This window comes from Callospermophilus lateralis, chromosome 9 (genome assembly GCF_048772815.1).
Source record: "Callospermophilus lateralis isolate mCalLat2 chromosome 9, mCalLat2.hap1, whole genome shotgun sequence".
In the NCBI taxonomy this organism is placed as follows: domain Eukaryota; kingdom Metazoa; phylum Chordata; class Mammalia; order Rodentia; family Sciuridae; genus Callospermophilus; species Callospermophilus lateralis.
In genome coordinates, this window is record NC_135313.1 from 37,801,230 (window position 1) to 37,817,347 (window position 16,118).

The 16,118-nt window shown below is 39.5% G+C and overlaps 2 protein-coding genes and 1 non-coding gene across 4 annotated transcripts in view; all 3 read left to right on the forward strand.

Annotated features, from left to right (window-relative positions):
• The first annotated feature begins 2,772 nt into the window (after nucleotides 1-2,772).
• Nucleotides 2,773-2,847, forward strand: LOC143407627 (small nucleolar RNA SNORD51). Its single transcript, XR_013092379.1, has one exon. It is a non-coding gene; the product is annotated as a small nucleolar RNA SNORD51 (small nucleolar RNA).
• A 3,938-nt stretch (nucleotides 2,848-6,785) lies between these two features.
• On the forward strand, nucleotides 6,786-8,638 carry C9H2orf66 (chromosome 9 C2orf66 homolog). The gene is made up of 2 exons (XM_076865583.2): nucleotides 6,786-6,908; nucleotides 8,459-8,638. Exons 1-2 carry the CDS (start codon nucleotides 6,786-6,788, stop codon nucleotides 8,636-8,638), a joined length of 303 nt encoding a protein of 100 aa, XP_076721698.1.
• A 6,194-nt stretch (nucleotides 8,639-14,832) lies between these two features.
• Gtf3c3 (general transcription factor IIIC subunit 3) overlaps nucleotides 14,833-16,118 on the forward strand; it is a 44,294-nt gene continuing 43,008 nt past the window's right edge. For both annotated transcript variants that reach the window (XM_076865770.1, XM_076865772.1), the window contains exons 1-2: nucleotides 14,833-15,027; nucleotides 15,921-16,032. In XM_076865770.1, the coding sequence (XP_076721885.1) occupies nucleotides 14,926-15,027; nucleotides 15,921-16,032 (214 nt within the window). In that variant the 5' untranslated portion in view covers nucleotides 14,833-14,925. The remainder of the gene's footprint in view (nucleotides 15,028-15,920; nucleotides 16,033-16,118) is intronic.

The window sequence follows — 16,118 nt, forward strand, 5'->3', positions numbered from 1 at the left end:
GCTCCAGGCACCTGTGTGCAACTCCAACCCAAGGAAAACAAGCACAGACTGAGCCTAGCAAAGCACAGGAGTTGGGGCTGTCCAATATTTGGGGAGCTCAACCCCCAATGTGTCCAGAAGGCTGCATGGAATGACGATTCTCCAGCTTTAAACCTTAATGTTTACTTTCTTGTTTTTCAGATTTGCTTGGGATGGTTACTCCTATCTTTTGGTCAATTTTTACCTCTTGGAATAGAAATATGTACCCTATGCCTATCCCACCAAGGTATATTGGAAATAGATAACTTTTTGTTTTAAAGGCTCACTGATGGAGTTTCTGATAAGACTTTGGACTTTAGACTTTAAAGTTGATTCTGGAATGAGTTAAGACTTTTGAGACTATTGGGATGGAATTAATGTATTTTGCATCAAGAGAAGGACACGAATTTTGGAGGCCATAGAGGGAGGCAAAGATTTGATTGTGTGCCCTTCAAATTCATGTGTTAGAACCTTAATTCCTCAATGAGTCAGTGTTGGGAGGTGAGGTCTATTGGAAGGTGTTTGGGTCATAAATGTGGAGCCCTCATGAATGGATTAAAGCTTTTCTCAAGGGAATGGGTCACTATCACAGGAGTTCTGCTGTCCCCTTTTGCTTTTATGCATGTGTCCATATGGTCTTCTTTTCCACCATGAGATGACACAGCCTGAGGTCCTCAACAGATGAAAACACCTGATCTTGGACTTCCCAGGCTCCAGAACTGTGAGCAAAATTAAACCTGTTTTCTTTATGAATTACCCAGTCTCGGACGTTCAATTATAGCAAGAGAAGATGGACTAGGACCCTGTGTGAATCTAGATGTCTAGTTGCTGTTCTCTTTCTGCCAGCTGACTTCAGTTCAAGCATGATTATCATGGTGTTTACATTTTGTTGCCTCAATTCCTTCCTCTTTGTAGGGAGAGAGAGGTTGAATTTAGGGCAGGGTTTAAAGGTGTGTCCTGATTAGCCCTCTTTGATTTTGGGACGCTTGTGTTTAGGGATGGCTGATAGATGTGAAGAATGCAGGCCAGAGAAGGTTGAAAAGGAGTCCGCTGCCCTAACCCACCCACTGATAATAAAGAGGAGAGCAGAGAGGCTGTGAGGCCAGTCAATGCTCTCAAGAAAGAATGGTCACCCCACTTAGCATGGCCTCTTCCCTTGATGATTCAGGCTTCTGGAATTGGCTCACACTCTGGCCTTTTGAGGTAAAAACAGCTGTCATGTATGCAGACATGTACCCCTTTAACTTACTTACTTATGTCTATATGTATTTATTTAGCAGTACTGGAGATTCCAGGAGTGCTCTGCCACTGAGATACATCCCCAGCCCTTTTATTTTGAGACAGGGTCTTGCTAAGTGTGAAGTTGCTCAAGCTGACCTTGAATTTGTGATCCTCCGACCTGGGCTTCCCTAGTAGCTGGGATTACAGGTGTGTACCACCGTGCTGGGTTCCCTTTAACATTTTTAAACAAAACTGGTGATTGCAAAGACTAAAACAGGGATTTCTCCATAGCTACAGAATCTGAGGGCCAAATCTATGCAATCAGAAACACTGACATCTAGTGTTGACACTGAAAAAGGACAGATGGTGAGAGGTATTTGAGAATGCCATGGGTTTTCTTAACTTTAAGCCCCTATACCAAGGGAGCGGGGGAGATAATTCCAGCAGTTTCCAGACCTTCCCTCACCTCCCCAGGGTCTCATAGGACCAGGATATGAGGGATGAACCAGCTTTTCCTCTCCTGTTGCTCCCTGGACCCAGAGCTCTTGGCTTCTGTTCTGTGCATTTTAAGAGGTTTACTTCTCATCTCTCTTATTCTCTTTATTCCACCTGCAATTTGAAATCTGCCCACTGTCAAAAAAAAAAAAAAAAAAAAAGAAGAAGAAGAAAAAGAAAAGAAAAAGAAAAATCATTCAGATGCCTCTGGGTGTAGAAGCACCTTTTTGCCTGTAATGTCCCGATGGCTACATTTACAAATGCTTTTTTTAATGAATAAGCCAAATGAAAACATTTAGACCAGAAACTAATTCTGGTTATGAACCTGAAATGTCCCCCCACCCCCTCTCCTTCTCCCTCTCCTGTCAAAAAAAAAATTTGAAAAATATCCATTAGTGCAGTGTTGTTATAATAGTACATTCTTCTACCCTTTGAAACAAATTTTAAAATAAGAAGCATAGAAAATTTTTGAAAATTTTTGTTTAAATATATCATTTCTGTTGGGCATGATGGCACATACCTGTAATTCCAGTGGCTTGGAAGACTGAGGCAGGAACACTGCAAGTTTGAGGCTAGCCTCAGTAATTTAGTGACATTCTAAGCAATTTAGTGAGAGCTTGTTTCAAAATAAAAAATAAAAAGGGCTGGGGATGTAGTTCAGTGGTTAAGTACCCCAAGGTTCAATCCCTGATACCAAAATCAACCAACCAACCAACCAATCAATCAATTAATCATTTCTTTTAGCAATCAGGGAAACTCTGGTGTTCATGAATGAGATTATCGTATGTATTTGTTGCCTGTAGTCCATTGCTACTATAAGAAACTATAAATATTTCCCAAGTGGGGAGCTCATTTTTTTTTTTAGAGAGAGAGAGAGAGAGAGAGAATTTTTTAATATTTATTTTTCAGTTTTTGGTGGACACAACATCTTTATTTTATGTGGTGCTGAGAATCGAACCCAGCGCCCCACGCATGCCAGGAGAGCGCATTACACTTGAGCCACATCCCCAGCCCAAGTGGGGAGCTCTCAAAAGGAAGAACGTTACATGATGAGTAGAATCAAATCATCCCTTGCTGAGCTCGTGATAAATTTGCTTTTTCCTATCAAAAGCTGGGAGAAAAGGGAGAACAAATGAGCTGTGTTTTACAAAAATGGAATTAATACTAGAAGTTACTTGTGATCAATGGCTATGAAAATCTAATTTATTCAGTGGCTCTCTTCTATTTAAAAAGTGCATTGCCTGTGTATTGAGCTCAATGTTCTAGGCCCTCGGAAATTAAGAGTGAACTGTGTCTAAGGAGTTTATGGTTTGTTGAGTTTGCTGTAACCTCATTAACAATTTAGTACATCAAACTTATTAGGTATTTTAATTTCAGAGTCCTGGAGTTTTAAGGAGAGTAATGAAATTCCAGAATGTCCCTTTACTCATTAACCACTGATGTTTAAACAAACTAGTCTCTCACATTAAAACTCCAAGGACACCTTCATTTGACTCCACTTTCTCTAGTTACTGCCTTCTCTCTTTCCCTTCACAGATAAATTACTCAAGAGCTTGCTGTATTTTCTTTCTTTATCCCTTCTCATCTGACTTTCCTCCCACCTACCAAAACAATTCTAATGTTCCATTGACCCCTTTCAGGCTTCACTTTGTCCAATTCATCTCTTCTTGAAATGCTCTTATTTCCATTCTGTCCTGAGTTCCCCAAATGATAGGGGACAAATAGATGTGTGTGCTGGGTACACGAGGTTTAGGGAACAATTCTATAAAATGGACCCACTGTGCTGACCCCCACGTGCTTTTTTCAACAAGCAATTTACCTGCAGCCCTGCCCAGCTTAAGTGGATAGAATACATCACATTCCTCAGCAAACTACCTGTAGGAAAAATGCAGGCCCCAAATAATGTTGATAAGAGGACCCCAAGTTACCCTGAAGGGGGAAACTTTTGTGACCCTTTTCACAGACCATATCCAGAAACTCAAAATTCAGAGATAAGGATAATTCCTCCTAATCATAAAATCTATAATAATTTATTGTTAAAAATTCAATTAGAACTGGTCAGCATAGGCCAAAGTGTCCTAGAGTTGTCATGGCAGTGGGGCCTTCAAAGACTGATGACACCCTGCTGTAAGAGGTGGAGTAGGTAGGACTCTCTGGAAGCTTCTCTGGGATTGCCAATAAAACTGGAGTGCAGGAGAAACACACCCCTCCCCTCTCCAAGAGGGCCCACACTCTCCCCTGAGGGTGTCCCCTTTCCCTTTTCCAATCCCTTCAATAAATTTATGACTGTTACTCTGACAGGTTTGAAATCTTTCTGACTTAATTGCAAGAACTGGGGTTTGAAGGTGGGAGGGTATCTTCATGCTGCCTCAGTTTTCTAGAAGGATCCTGCCCTGTAACACCATCTCCTAGGTCTCTCGTAGATTCTATATATGGCTGTTACATATTAGAATCTCTCAAAGCTCAAGCTCTAGGGCTTTTTCTTTTCATTTTCTGAAACTTACTGAGCTAATCTCATCCATGTCTATGTCAACCACTCCAGTTTATATTTCCTTCTAAGACTTTGCCTCTGAGTTTCAGAACTGCATAGCCATTGCATTCTATCCTTTGCTGCTTGGAGATCTCAAGTTCAACATGTTGCAAATGGGTGGAATCATGATCTTCTCTCCTCCACGCCTGTGTCTGATATCTCAGTGAATGGCACTGTGATCCATAGGCTACATAATGCAAAGTCCTCAGATTAATTTTTTTTTTTTAAAGAGAGAGTGAGAGAGAGGGAGAGAGGGAGAGAGAGAGAGAGAGAGAGAGAGAGAGAGAGAGAGAGAGAGAGAGAATTTTTTAATATTTATTTTTTAGTATTTGGTGGTCACAACATCTTTGTATGTATGTGGTGCTGAGGATCGAACCCGGGCCGCACGCATGCCAGACGAGCGCGCTACCACTTGAGCCACATCCCCAGCCCCTCGGATTAATTTTGAACCTCCCTTTCCCTTAGTTCTCCCCACACACCCCACCACCACCACAGTATGCAGTACATTACCAATCCTTCTAAATATCTCTGCATCTGTGCTAGTGGTGCCCTAATCTATGCTAATGTGTTTTTCTACCCGGGCTACCTGCAGTAGCCACCTAATTGGCTTTGTACATTCTTCTTTTTTAGCTCAGTCTGTTTTCATCACTGTAGCCAGAATAATCTTAAAAATTTCTGGTCCAATAAAGACATTTAGGTGCTTAAAACATTTCTATCACTTAGCACTGCTTGGAGCAGAAAGATCACACACAATCTGTCTCTTGGTTCCACTTCCCATCAGGCTTCCCCCTTATTCCCTCTTCTCCTGGCATACTAACTTATTTTCAGTTAATGTGCAATGTTCCTTTTTAGCCACAGTTCTTTCTGTACAGCTAGCCACTGTGTGAAACTCTTCTCCCTCTTTCTACCTCCGGTTGCCTAGGCAACACCTAATGGATGGTCACTTTCTCACAGAAGCCTTCCCTGACCTGGAGACTGAATCACATTCTCCTTTTCTTCACAGAAATTAGCATCATTTATATTTACACATGTTATGGTCTAAGGATTTGATAAAAGTTTGTCTTACTCAATAATCGGGTTGACCATTAAAGGCAGGAAATGTATTTATCCTTCTTAACCATCTGATCCTCAAAGCCTTGTGTAATGCCTGGCACATAGTAGGCATTCAATAAATTTGTTGACTTAATGAATAAAGAAAATAAACACATGAAGGTCATAGTGAGTTGCCCAAGGTCAGGATGGCAAGGCTGAAACCATAGCCAAAAATTCTAAGTTCCGGTCCAGCTCACCAGCCTTCTCAACAATGAGTTTATCCAAAATTTTATTCTGAATCATGGGAACCAAAGTAACTTTACAACTCATCAATTTCTCAAATCCAATTTACAAGTCCAATTTCTCAACCCTTCTATTTTCTACCAATGGGATTTATTCAGTAAGGTGATGCTGTAGGTATAGTAATTTTTTCTTTTTCCATGAAGTACATGCTATATTTGTTCCATTTTAAAGGGGTATTATGATATGCCACTATTTCAAACTTGTAAAGCTTCTCAGGATTTTAAGAAGAAATACAAGGTTTTTGTCAAAAAGAACAATTTTGTCTCTTGCAATAGAATTTCCTGTTCAAAAAGTGCTATTAATTTGAAAACTGGTATCTCCAAAAGAACATTCTATTAGGTGGGATCATCATCATCATATTCCCAGCCGCTATGTATATATCTTCTCTTAAATGTGAAAAGGGAGAAAGCCACTTTGCTGTGTAGAGAAGTGCCTCGTGTGTTTTATAAAATGTTCAGTAGTTAAAGGAGAGGCTGCTGCATTTGTAAGATAAATAGGCTATCCCTGAAGAAGCTTGCAGATCTGATTCTCAAGGGACTTTGTGCCATGGATGAAAATGGGATCATTACTTTTGATCCTCTGCACACGTCACTGGCTCCCACCTCCAGCTGATCCTCGGGTTATAAGTACCTATGAATCGTCTTGCAGATTGTAGGCAAGATTACCTACAAGGGCCAGCCAAAGCCAAGCTCCTGGTAAGCTTTATTGCCCTTTGTATTTCTGTTTCCATTTCACATATTGGGGTGGAAAGACAGTCTGTATTCATAGTGGTATAAGATGCATTTCTCTGTCTCAGATGTGTATGTTGGAGGCATTTCTCAGTATAGGGTATCTGAAGTAATTTTTTCTTTTTTAAGGATGCTATCTTAAGACATAAGTAATTTAAGGTTTGGCTGTAAAACTTGATTTCTTGGAGAAAGCAAAGTGTGTATTTATTCAAAGATTAAAAAGGCATGCTTGGACTTTCTAGGTTGTATTCATAATTGCTTTGCTCATCATTGTATAATGTTCTCCTTATCATGGACTCTTTTAAGTGAATCACCTGGATTTGGAGGGCCTCCTTTGAAAGTGAATATGGAAAAGATGGTTGAAAAATTTAGGTGAACCAGTAGTCATTTCTCCTTCCTTTTCTATCTTTATAGATTATCCCCCCACCATCTCTCCTTTTACTCAGCTTCATTGCATCATGTCCAAAGCACCCCTCTTGCTGCTGTGTGTTGCCCTGGTGCTAACTGGGCATGTGCATGGAGCCACATTGAGAAATGAAGACAAGTGGAAGCCACTCAGCAACCCCAGAAATCGTGATCTGGTAAGAACACATCTGGGACATGCTGAATAAAAGGTGGAACTGGCACCTCTCTGAAATTATGCACGCTGTGTCCTGTTTTGTAGAGCAGAGTTGAGAAGAGGCTACCAGGAGTTGAGGATTTCCACAAGGACAGGTCCAATGTTTTGCTAGTTGAGTGGTGGGCATTCTATTGTTTCTCTGGACAGTTCACATTTATTTCTGTAAGGAGAAACATTTATATTTAGAAATGATCTTATGCATACTCAGCACATGACATTTGTAAATGTCTTATATACACATTGACTTTATAGCCTTGATTCCTAATACATACACAAAATAATGTAATTGTGGTGTGTGCCTGTAATGCCAGTTACTTGGGAGGCTGAAGCAGGAGGATCACAAGTTTGAAGCCAGCCTTAGCAGCAACATAGTAAGACACTTTCTTTTTTATTTATTTATTTTTTAGTTGTAGATGGACAGCATGCCTTTATTTCACTTATTTATTTTTATGTGGTGCTGAGGATCGAACCCATTGTCTCATATATGCGAGGCAATCGAGTTACCACTTGAGCCACATCCCCAGCCCAGTAAGATGCTTTCTTAAAAAATAAAAAGGGGCTGAGTTTCACACCTGTAATCCCGGTGACTGAGGCTGGAGGATTAAAAGTTTGAGGCCAGCCTCAACAACTTAGCAAGGCCCTAAGCAACTTAGTGAAACCCTGTCTCAAAAATAAAAAAAGAAAAACGGGTTGGGGGGTACAGCTCAGTGGTTAAGCACTCCTGGATTCAATCCCCAGTACCTGAATAAATAAGTAAATAGTATAGCAGGGAACTGGTTTTTTGCTCAACTTAAATTGTACTGATGATAACATAGACAATCATACAACCAACATTTGCAAAACTTAATCACAAAAATTGGAAAGTGACCCTGCATAGTTATCAAGTTACTAAGCATATTTTCAACATATGGTTATCTAGAAAATAGAATTCAGAAGACCAGTAAAAATTCTAAAGCATGCCAAATACAATAAACATGTTGATATGACTCTTTCAAAATATATTTTTTTCTAAAGAAAATGATGTGAAATGTAGTTTAGAATAATTAAACCAGTAATACTTTGCCCAGTTTCTATGTGCTTGTTTCTTAAACAGAATCTGAAAAACACTTACTTAAAAAGAAACTACTGCCAAGGGCAGCAAGTGGCTCTCTCCTTCAGCAGAGGAGACACTGAGCTAATAAATGTGGAGTTCAGATTCATTTATGACCTCAGTACTCAAACAGTTCACAGTGAATCCTGCCTGTGGTGCTATTATGATTGACATTCCTCTCTTGGAATTTTTCATCAACAATGGTGAATGATCTTGTTTAGGGTTGAAATGTAAGAAAGATGGTAGGAGGAGAGGAGGAGGAGACAAATTGAAGCTTGAACTTCTCTTTCTGAATTTTCAACCTCCTGCTTCTTAGATTAGTCTTAAAGTCAATTCAGGGAGAGATAAGGAGAGGAGAAAATTCATATTTGAGTTGTGATGTTTCATTTACATATGGCAATGAATATTTTCTTTCTCTCTAGTTTTTCAGAAGCCTTCAGGCATATTTTAAGGGCAGAGGTCTTGATCTTGGGAGGTTTCCAAGTACTTTCTCCATGAATGAGAATCCCAGACCTCTCTCTTTCCAGCCAGAACTGATAGCTGCTGCGTTTGCAGACTATGAAGAACAGAAAAATTCCTTTCCCAATTACCTCAAAGGTTGAAAGTTTCCTCTGAGCTCAGGTAAAATTGTTGCTTTATTCCCAAGATCTAACCAAATATGCAAATCAGCCATAAGTAGAGATTTATATTTCTTTGAAAAGTGACTTATTTCCTCAGAGAAAAAAGTGCTGAGTTCTGATAATACTCATCACTATTAAATATTTGAGTTGGTTCGAGTATTTTATAGTATGGCTTTTAAAAATAATAGTTACAAATTTAAGCATATATTTCTAGGGATACATATATTACAATATTGAATTGTTACTCTTAATTAGAATGATTAAATTAATTAAATATTACATACTCTTACCTACAGCTTTTTTCAGACCATATCATATAGCTAAGTTATGTAGAAAATCATACATAAAGAAATATATCAAATTGAGCAGTTGGGTTAAATAAAAAATAAAAGTTAAAAGAATGGTTCTTTTGAAGGGAAAAATCGAACTCATAGAACTCGAACTTCCTAATTTAGAGAAAAACAAGGTAAAATATTAGTAAAAATGGCATTTATGGGGTTGTGAATGTAGTTCAGTGGTAGATGCTTGCCTAGCATGTACGAGGCCCTAGGTTCAAGTCCCAGCACTGCCAAAAAAAAAAAAAAAATCATGTTTAAGACTTGAATTTAGTATTCTTATTACTTTAGCCTTCTATATGTACCATTTAAAAAGAAGCAGGTTATGGTACATTTCAAGAAAATACATTATGGTTCTAGCATATTAGCATCTTGTTTGGCTGAATAATAAACAGAATGGAATCATAATTAAAATCTTTTCCCATTCTTCTACATATTGGTGAAATTGTGAGGAAGCATAACCACCTTTATATTTCATTGTATTTTTGAGAGGTTTTTCATTATTAGTTCTCTTAAATGAGATGTTTAAAAGAAATAATGATCCTTATTTAAAAAAAGATATGCAATTTGTGATGTGAAATATGAACTTGAATACTATCCTAAGATGAAAAAATAAAATGGAATAAACAGAAAGATATTAATAAAGTTTTTCCTTGATTAAAATAAAACATAAACAGACTATAGGGTATCAGATGCTAAAACAGAATAATCATTAATACCATGTTTCCTATTTTGGTATGAGGTATATACATTGCTTGTAAACCTCAGTTTCTTCATTTGTAATTGCAGATACTAATCTCTGCCTCACAGAAAGTATCAATAGATACTTTCCTGTGAGCATGGAATGAGGTAATATAGGAATTAATCAAAGTTGTGAAAGAAGCTGAGCTTCTGATTTGGAGTAATTTCATAATTAGGAGCTCTATATTTCTAATATCTCTGATATAAAATGAGAACAAAAAGTTTTCATTGAAATATGTTGAGTTGGGTGTCTTTGTCTTAATTTTCTATTTCATTATAACATTTCCTTGTTCTTTCAGGAGTCAAGGCCATTTTAAAACTACAGAAGCAGATTCTCTTTAGAACTATTCCACCATGGTCATGGCTAAACTTTTGCGTGTTACTTCTCCTTTATGCTTATTTGTCAATTTGTAATGATTTTATTCTACATACGCATATTTATATATAAATATTTGGACCTTTGGGATGTATGTGACTTATGCGCATATTTTGGAGTGTTTTTCCCTTCTATTATCATGTTGATGTAGAGCACTGCATGTATTTATAGGACTTACAAAAACATGAAAAAAAAGACATCATAGGTGAAAAGGTAATAATCTTCCAAATTAGATATTTTCCTTAAAAACTCACAATATTAGTTTCATACCAAATGAGAGTACGTCGAAATGGAAGCAAGCAGATATGGGATTCTAGGAGGTACCAAGGTCTCTGGAAGATGCTCTCATGCTAATATATTCAGAGGCTGACATTGTGCTAAATCAAATATTCTAGCTACACTCAGTCTTCAGTCTGTGGAACACAACCTCCTCAAGAAGAGAGAGGAGAAACAGGAGGATTTCTATTCTTTTCCAACCAACCTCCTCTCCTCATCATGGTGTGTTCTAAATTATTCTAATTCCCATATGCTCATTTGGAATGATTACCTGTGCTATATCATTATGGATAGTTTTATCATTTTCTCTGTGATTCCTGCAAAAGAAACACTGTACTAGAATATGAACATCAATGTCCTAACAATGTTAATCTGTATGTTCCAAAATAGTTTTAGTGGGTTTTTGTGGATTGTCAATACTGAATATCAAGAATAAAATGTTTATGTAAGAATAAATTCTGCCTAGTTTAATATATTTTATTGTAGTTAGTTGTAAACGTGTCTGTTTTCCCTGGAGGATTGTGAGGTCTTGGTGAGAAAAATATCATGTCTAATCCTTTTTTTTTTTTTTCTTTTTTGGTACCAAGGATTGAACTCAGGGTCACTCAACCACTGAGCCATATCCCCAGCCCTATTTTGTATTTTATTTAGAGAAAGGGTCTCACTGAGTTGCTTGGCGCCTCACTTTTTGCAGAGGCTGGCTTTTGAACTCACAATCCTCCTTTTTTAGCCTCCAGAGCCACTGAGAAAATAAGCATGCACAACTCCTCCTGGCTCCATTTTTTTTTCTCCTGAGGCTAGCACAATGGCTAGCATGTAGCAAGTGTTCAATAAACACTTGTTAAATTGAAGTAATTGTGCCCTATTCTACTATCCTTCACACTATAATGGAAGCTGCTTTTAGTTGACAAAATTATTCTTTCCCATTAAAATATAAGTAATTATTGATAAGCATAGCTTTTATAAGGAAGAGAGTGTTTCACTGCTATTGAGTTCCTTTCCAAGTACCAGTGGTTTTCCTTTTCTCACTCCTACTCTACCACTGGGTGTCAAGACCACCACAAAGGGAGTGCTTATCATCTTCAGGACCTTTGAAAAGGAAAGACACTCACATAGGATTTAGGCAAGAGCTTGCAAAGTCTCAGGGCAGAATTTTGCATCCTTCAGCTGCAAAATTCATCACAATTAGTAGCTGTTGATAGCAGCCCTTACTCCACATTGCCTTGAGATCCATAATGATGATGCTATTGATACCTCGGGTTACTGGTGACGAGTTGTGCTCCCTCACATGTTGAAGTATAACATTAGAGAAGCACGCCGAAGCAAGCATACAAAGCAGGGTTCATATAAAAAGGCGGGTAACAGACTTTTCCCAGGAGGGAGAAGGGGGCCATAGTTGGTATCCTGGTATCCTAAGAAGCGAGGCGTTCTGCCTTTTTTTAATATGTCCTAGGCTTCCTTTATTCTCCTGCTCACTTCCCCTATCTCTCTCCTTCCTTCCTACATGACTAGGCCCAGGAGATGCTCAGTGGGATGGGAGAAGACCAGCCAGGGACACATTAACAACTTTATAACTCCCTGTAAGGGGTGGGGGGCAATTCCTGGGACAGGTTACCTTCGCAACAGGTTGGAGCAGGGGCAGGTTCTTGATAAGGGTGGAGGAAGGGCTCTGAAGGAATTAACATTTCAATCCTTCAGGGGACAGTCTCCAACTTCCCGAGCTCACTCAAATTGGCCTCCTTGATCTGACCTGACTCAATTTACCTATCTATACTGACTGCCTGTCTAATTCTGGCTTCACTGTTGGCATTTGGAGAAGGCAAAATCTTTACTTTGTGTCAATTCTGGTCTTCACACCACCCCTGGGAAACAGAATAATTGTTAGGAAAATAGAAGAACTGTCGTCTTTCCTTGAATGGAAATAAATGTTCTGCAAATGTTTAAGAGGTCTGTGGTACTCCTCTACTTAGATCCTTGGCAGCCTCCCAACACTGACCCTTGCTCTTTTTCAGTGAGGACCCCATTCTCAGGACATGGCCTATTGTTCTCTGTCTCAGATCTAGTTTGGTCATGAACTGTTGAGAGTGTGTGGTTGTATTGTATTTGTAAACTACACAATAGCTTTCTACATTTTCATCAATCCAGGCAGTCACATGAAACTCGGGTCTGAGACAATTGGCTTTATTTCTCATGATGTGACAGGCAGCATGAATTTTATATTCACGTGGGTTCTCCTCATCCCCCAAATATTGAAGGAGGGCATGCAAGTGTGGGTTCAGGGGCATGCTTGGCACAAGTGGGTTTGTGCCAAAGGTGAGGAGCTCCAAACTAGGAAATTCCTACTCTTATAATGGGGCTGCTTGCAAAAATGCTCAAACTTTGCCCTGGAGAGAAACATTATCTTTATTATACTGATCATAAAACAAAACTCTATATCCCAGAAAGAAGCACTATCTCTACTTTTGAGCATGTTTGCTCTATAAAGAGAAACTGACCACAAGCTTTTGCAGAAAAGTAAAAGATCATGGAAAAATGGCCTCCCCAAAAGTGTCACAGCTCTTCCTGACTCCTCCCCTTGACAAGAAAAAAGAATGGAGAAATCTCTTCTCTATATACTCTCTTAATTCTCTCGTCAAGGTATAAATTCAATGTTCTGCTTCCTTCAGACTTCCCATTTTGATTCTCAAAAATCAGCCTGAAGAACCAAAATGTTTCTTCTTGCTCTTTTCATTATTGCTGTAACAGTTCTGCTTCATCACAAGGTAATGTGGATGTCGCTGACTCACCAGGGGACAAATCACTACCAGGAAGCGGGGAAAAGAAAAACAGATTAAAAGTTCAAGTTACTCAAGTGTGTTCTGACTTCTAAAAGAACTTTCACGTCATCAAGATTCTCCACCCACCCCTTGTGCATTGCTTCCTTCTTCTTTAATGGAAATCTGTACCTTCAGATTTGTTATTCCCCAAATTCTAGGTATTCAACAATAAAACAAGCTAGTCTAAACCATCTGGGTCTTAGAGTGTTTTTACCAATTTACCATCCCCTCTTGCTTTGATTCTTTTCTTTTTCCCTAGGAAAGTTAGAACTAGAGACTCTTGACTTCTTAGATGCAGATCCTGACTGCCTGGAAAACTTCAGGGAAAAATTCCTACAAATGATTTCTGTGGATTAACTTGACATATCCCACTTGTTCACCTTTCATATTTTATACCCTGATAGTACCATGAGGATTCTTCCTCTTGAGAAAGAGTATGAGATATTTTTTCTCTCACCCAGCAGCCCTGCTCTTGCAGGTCCTGGCTTCTCATTCTGCCATCCTACTGCTGCTTAATTTCACCTGGATTGTTATAAAGATGGTCAAATGACAGACTCCCTGTAACTGTCTCTAACATTAGCTACATACCAAGCTATACTCTCCACACCTCAACTCCCTTGCTCACAGTTTCAAATGCACTTCCATTTTCATTCAATTTAACTCACAAACATGTTTTGAATACAAATTACTGGACTAGAGTAGGGTTTATGATGACACATCAGCTAAAGCTATTCTCAAAATGATTCCAAATAGTCTCTAGATTAGGATATGCAGAGAGACACAGTAAATCAAAGTGTGGAGTTGAAAAACAGCTTCATTAAGGGGAGACAGTAAATCATCACAATTTCAAACATGGGATTTGAAGCCGGAGATCAGGGATCAAATCCTGGTTCTAGGGCCCTGGTGTAGTTCAGTGGTAGAATGGGTGCTTAGCATACCCGAGGCCCTAAATTCAATCCCTAGCACCAAAAATGAAATTAAGAAATCCTGATTCTAGTATTTACTAGAAACTCCACTGTGACACTGGGAATAACAATTTTTACTTCTAAAGATTTTTCTTGACAGATGTACTTAATTTGTACGACAGTAGTTGCCCTAAACAGCCTAGAAACTCATCAAGTATTGAGAAGACACCTGAGGAAAGCCAGATTTAGAGGATTTATGGAAAAAAGGAAAACTGAAGGTGCCAGACGAAGGTGATGTGGTTTAAGGAGTAAATTGTGGGAGGACTTCAGTTTTCTGCAGCAGGAGCGAAATGGAAAGTGAAACATGCACGTGGCAGAGCAGTTAAATTAAGGGGGAAAATCATTACAGCCAAGACCGGATTAATTTCTTAAAAATTTCAGAAATGGAAACTGATTAGGAATGAGAATAAAACAATTTCGTGGAGTGAAGGGAGATTATCTAGATTTTAAAAGTCTGTTTGAAGCACATTTTTTTCGACCTGCCCCAAAGTTTTCATCAGTAGGAGGCTGGGGACAGCCCTGAGTGAGAAGGATCCACAGCGCGTCCCGGCGCAACACGCCGGGGCTGGTGGAAGAAAGCCCCGGGCCTGGCGCACCAGCGGAACCCGAGCGCCGTGTCTGCGGCGCGGGCCGGGCAGGTTTCCTTGGAGCACGAGGTGTCCCCACTCTCCGCGGCCCCGGCGCCGAGTAGAGTACGGGAGTCGCTGCTTTCCTCTTCTTTGTTCCGGTGGTTGGGGCTGATTAAACCGACCCTGCAGACATGTCGGGGTTCAGCCCGGAACTCATCGACTACCTGGAAGGGAAAATCTCCTTTGAAGAGTTCGAAAGGCGGAGAGAAGAGAGAAAAACCCGTGAGAAGAAAGTGAGATGCCCACTCTCTCGTCCTAAAACACTTAGGTGTGGGGGACCCAGGTGACCCTTCCGCAGTGACAGGCTGGGCCCAGAAGTCCCAGAAGCTTTTTCCTACTAATACCGAAACTCCGGTTTTCACCCCTCGTCCCTGTGCTAAGATCCTCTTAAAACATTTTCCCCTACGGAAAAGCTTTTGTCTCGGTGGTAACTTCTTCCCTTTTTTGCCAAGTGGTGAATTTTTATTTGAGCCTAGCTTAATGCTGGTAGGTTACTTGGGAGCAGGGAGAAGACTTTGGAGTCAAAATGTTTGACTAGTTCTAGTCCTAGCTGTGCCACAAAGTCGTTTGTGATCGTGGGTGGGTAGCTCACGTCTGCGCGCCCCAGTGTGTCTATTTCTGGTATGAAGCCCAGGGCCTAGCCCTGCACACTGCTCCAGAGCTAAACCTTAAACCCTGAGCTCCGGTTTTTGATGAGTCCGCGCTGGTGAGATATTGTCTTCCACGAAGTGAACCAAATTGATAAGAAAATCTTCATTCATACTTCATTTTTCATACTTAGAAAATATCTGCGCTTTGTACATCTTCTCGCTTACTTGAAGTCTCAGGGAAAATAAAAGTGAACATTTTGAAGTTAGCTGATGGTTTCTTGAGTAAGTGACCCATGTCTTTGTTGAAAGTATTAGATTAGTGAGAAAATCACTTTTATTATTTATTATTCTTTACAAATGACTTATTAAGACCGGAGGATCAGACCTAAGTACTTGCTTTGACAGTATTCAAATTTAAATCCATATATGGTGTCTAGGTCTAGGCTGTATAAATAAAAGTTAAGGCAAAGCTAAATTTGAGGAGAGCTAAATCTGCACTAGTTTTTGGAATCAACTAAGTTAATTTTCAATCACAGAGTCTTCAGGAAAAAGGAAAATTATCAGCTGAAGAAAACCCAGATGATTCTGAAGTTCCATCATCATCAGGAATTGAATCTACCAAATCCCAGGACAAAGATGCCAATGAAGGTATGTTTAGATCATTTGCTATGTGCATTAAATATTAAGAGTACCTGGGGCTGGGGTTGTATGGCAGCAGTGGAGCGCTGGCCTCC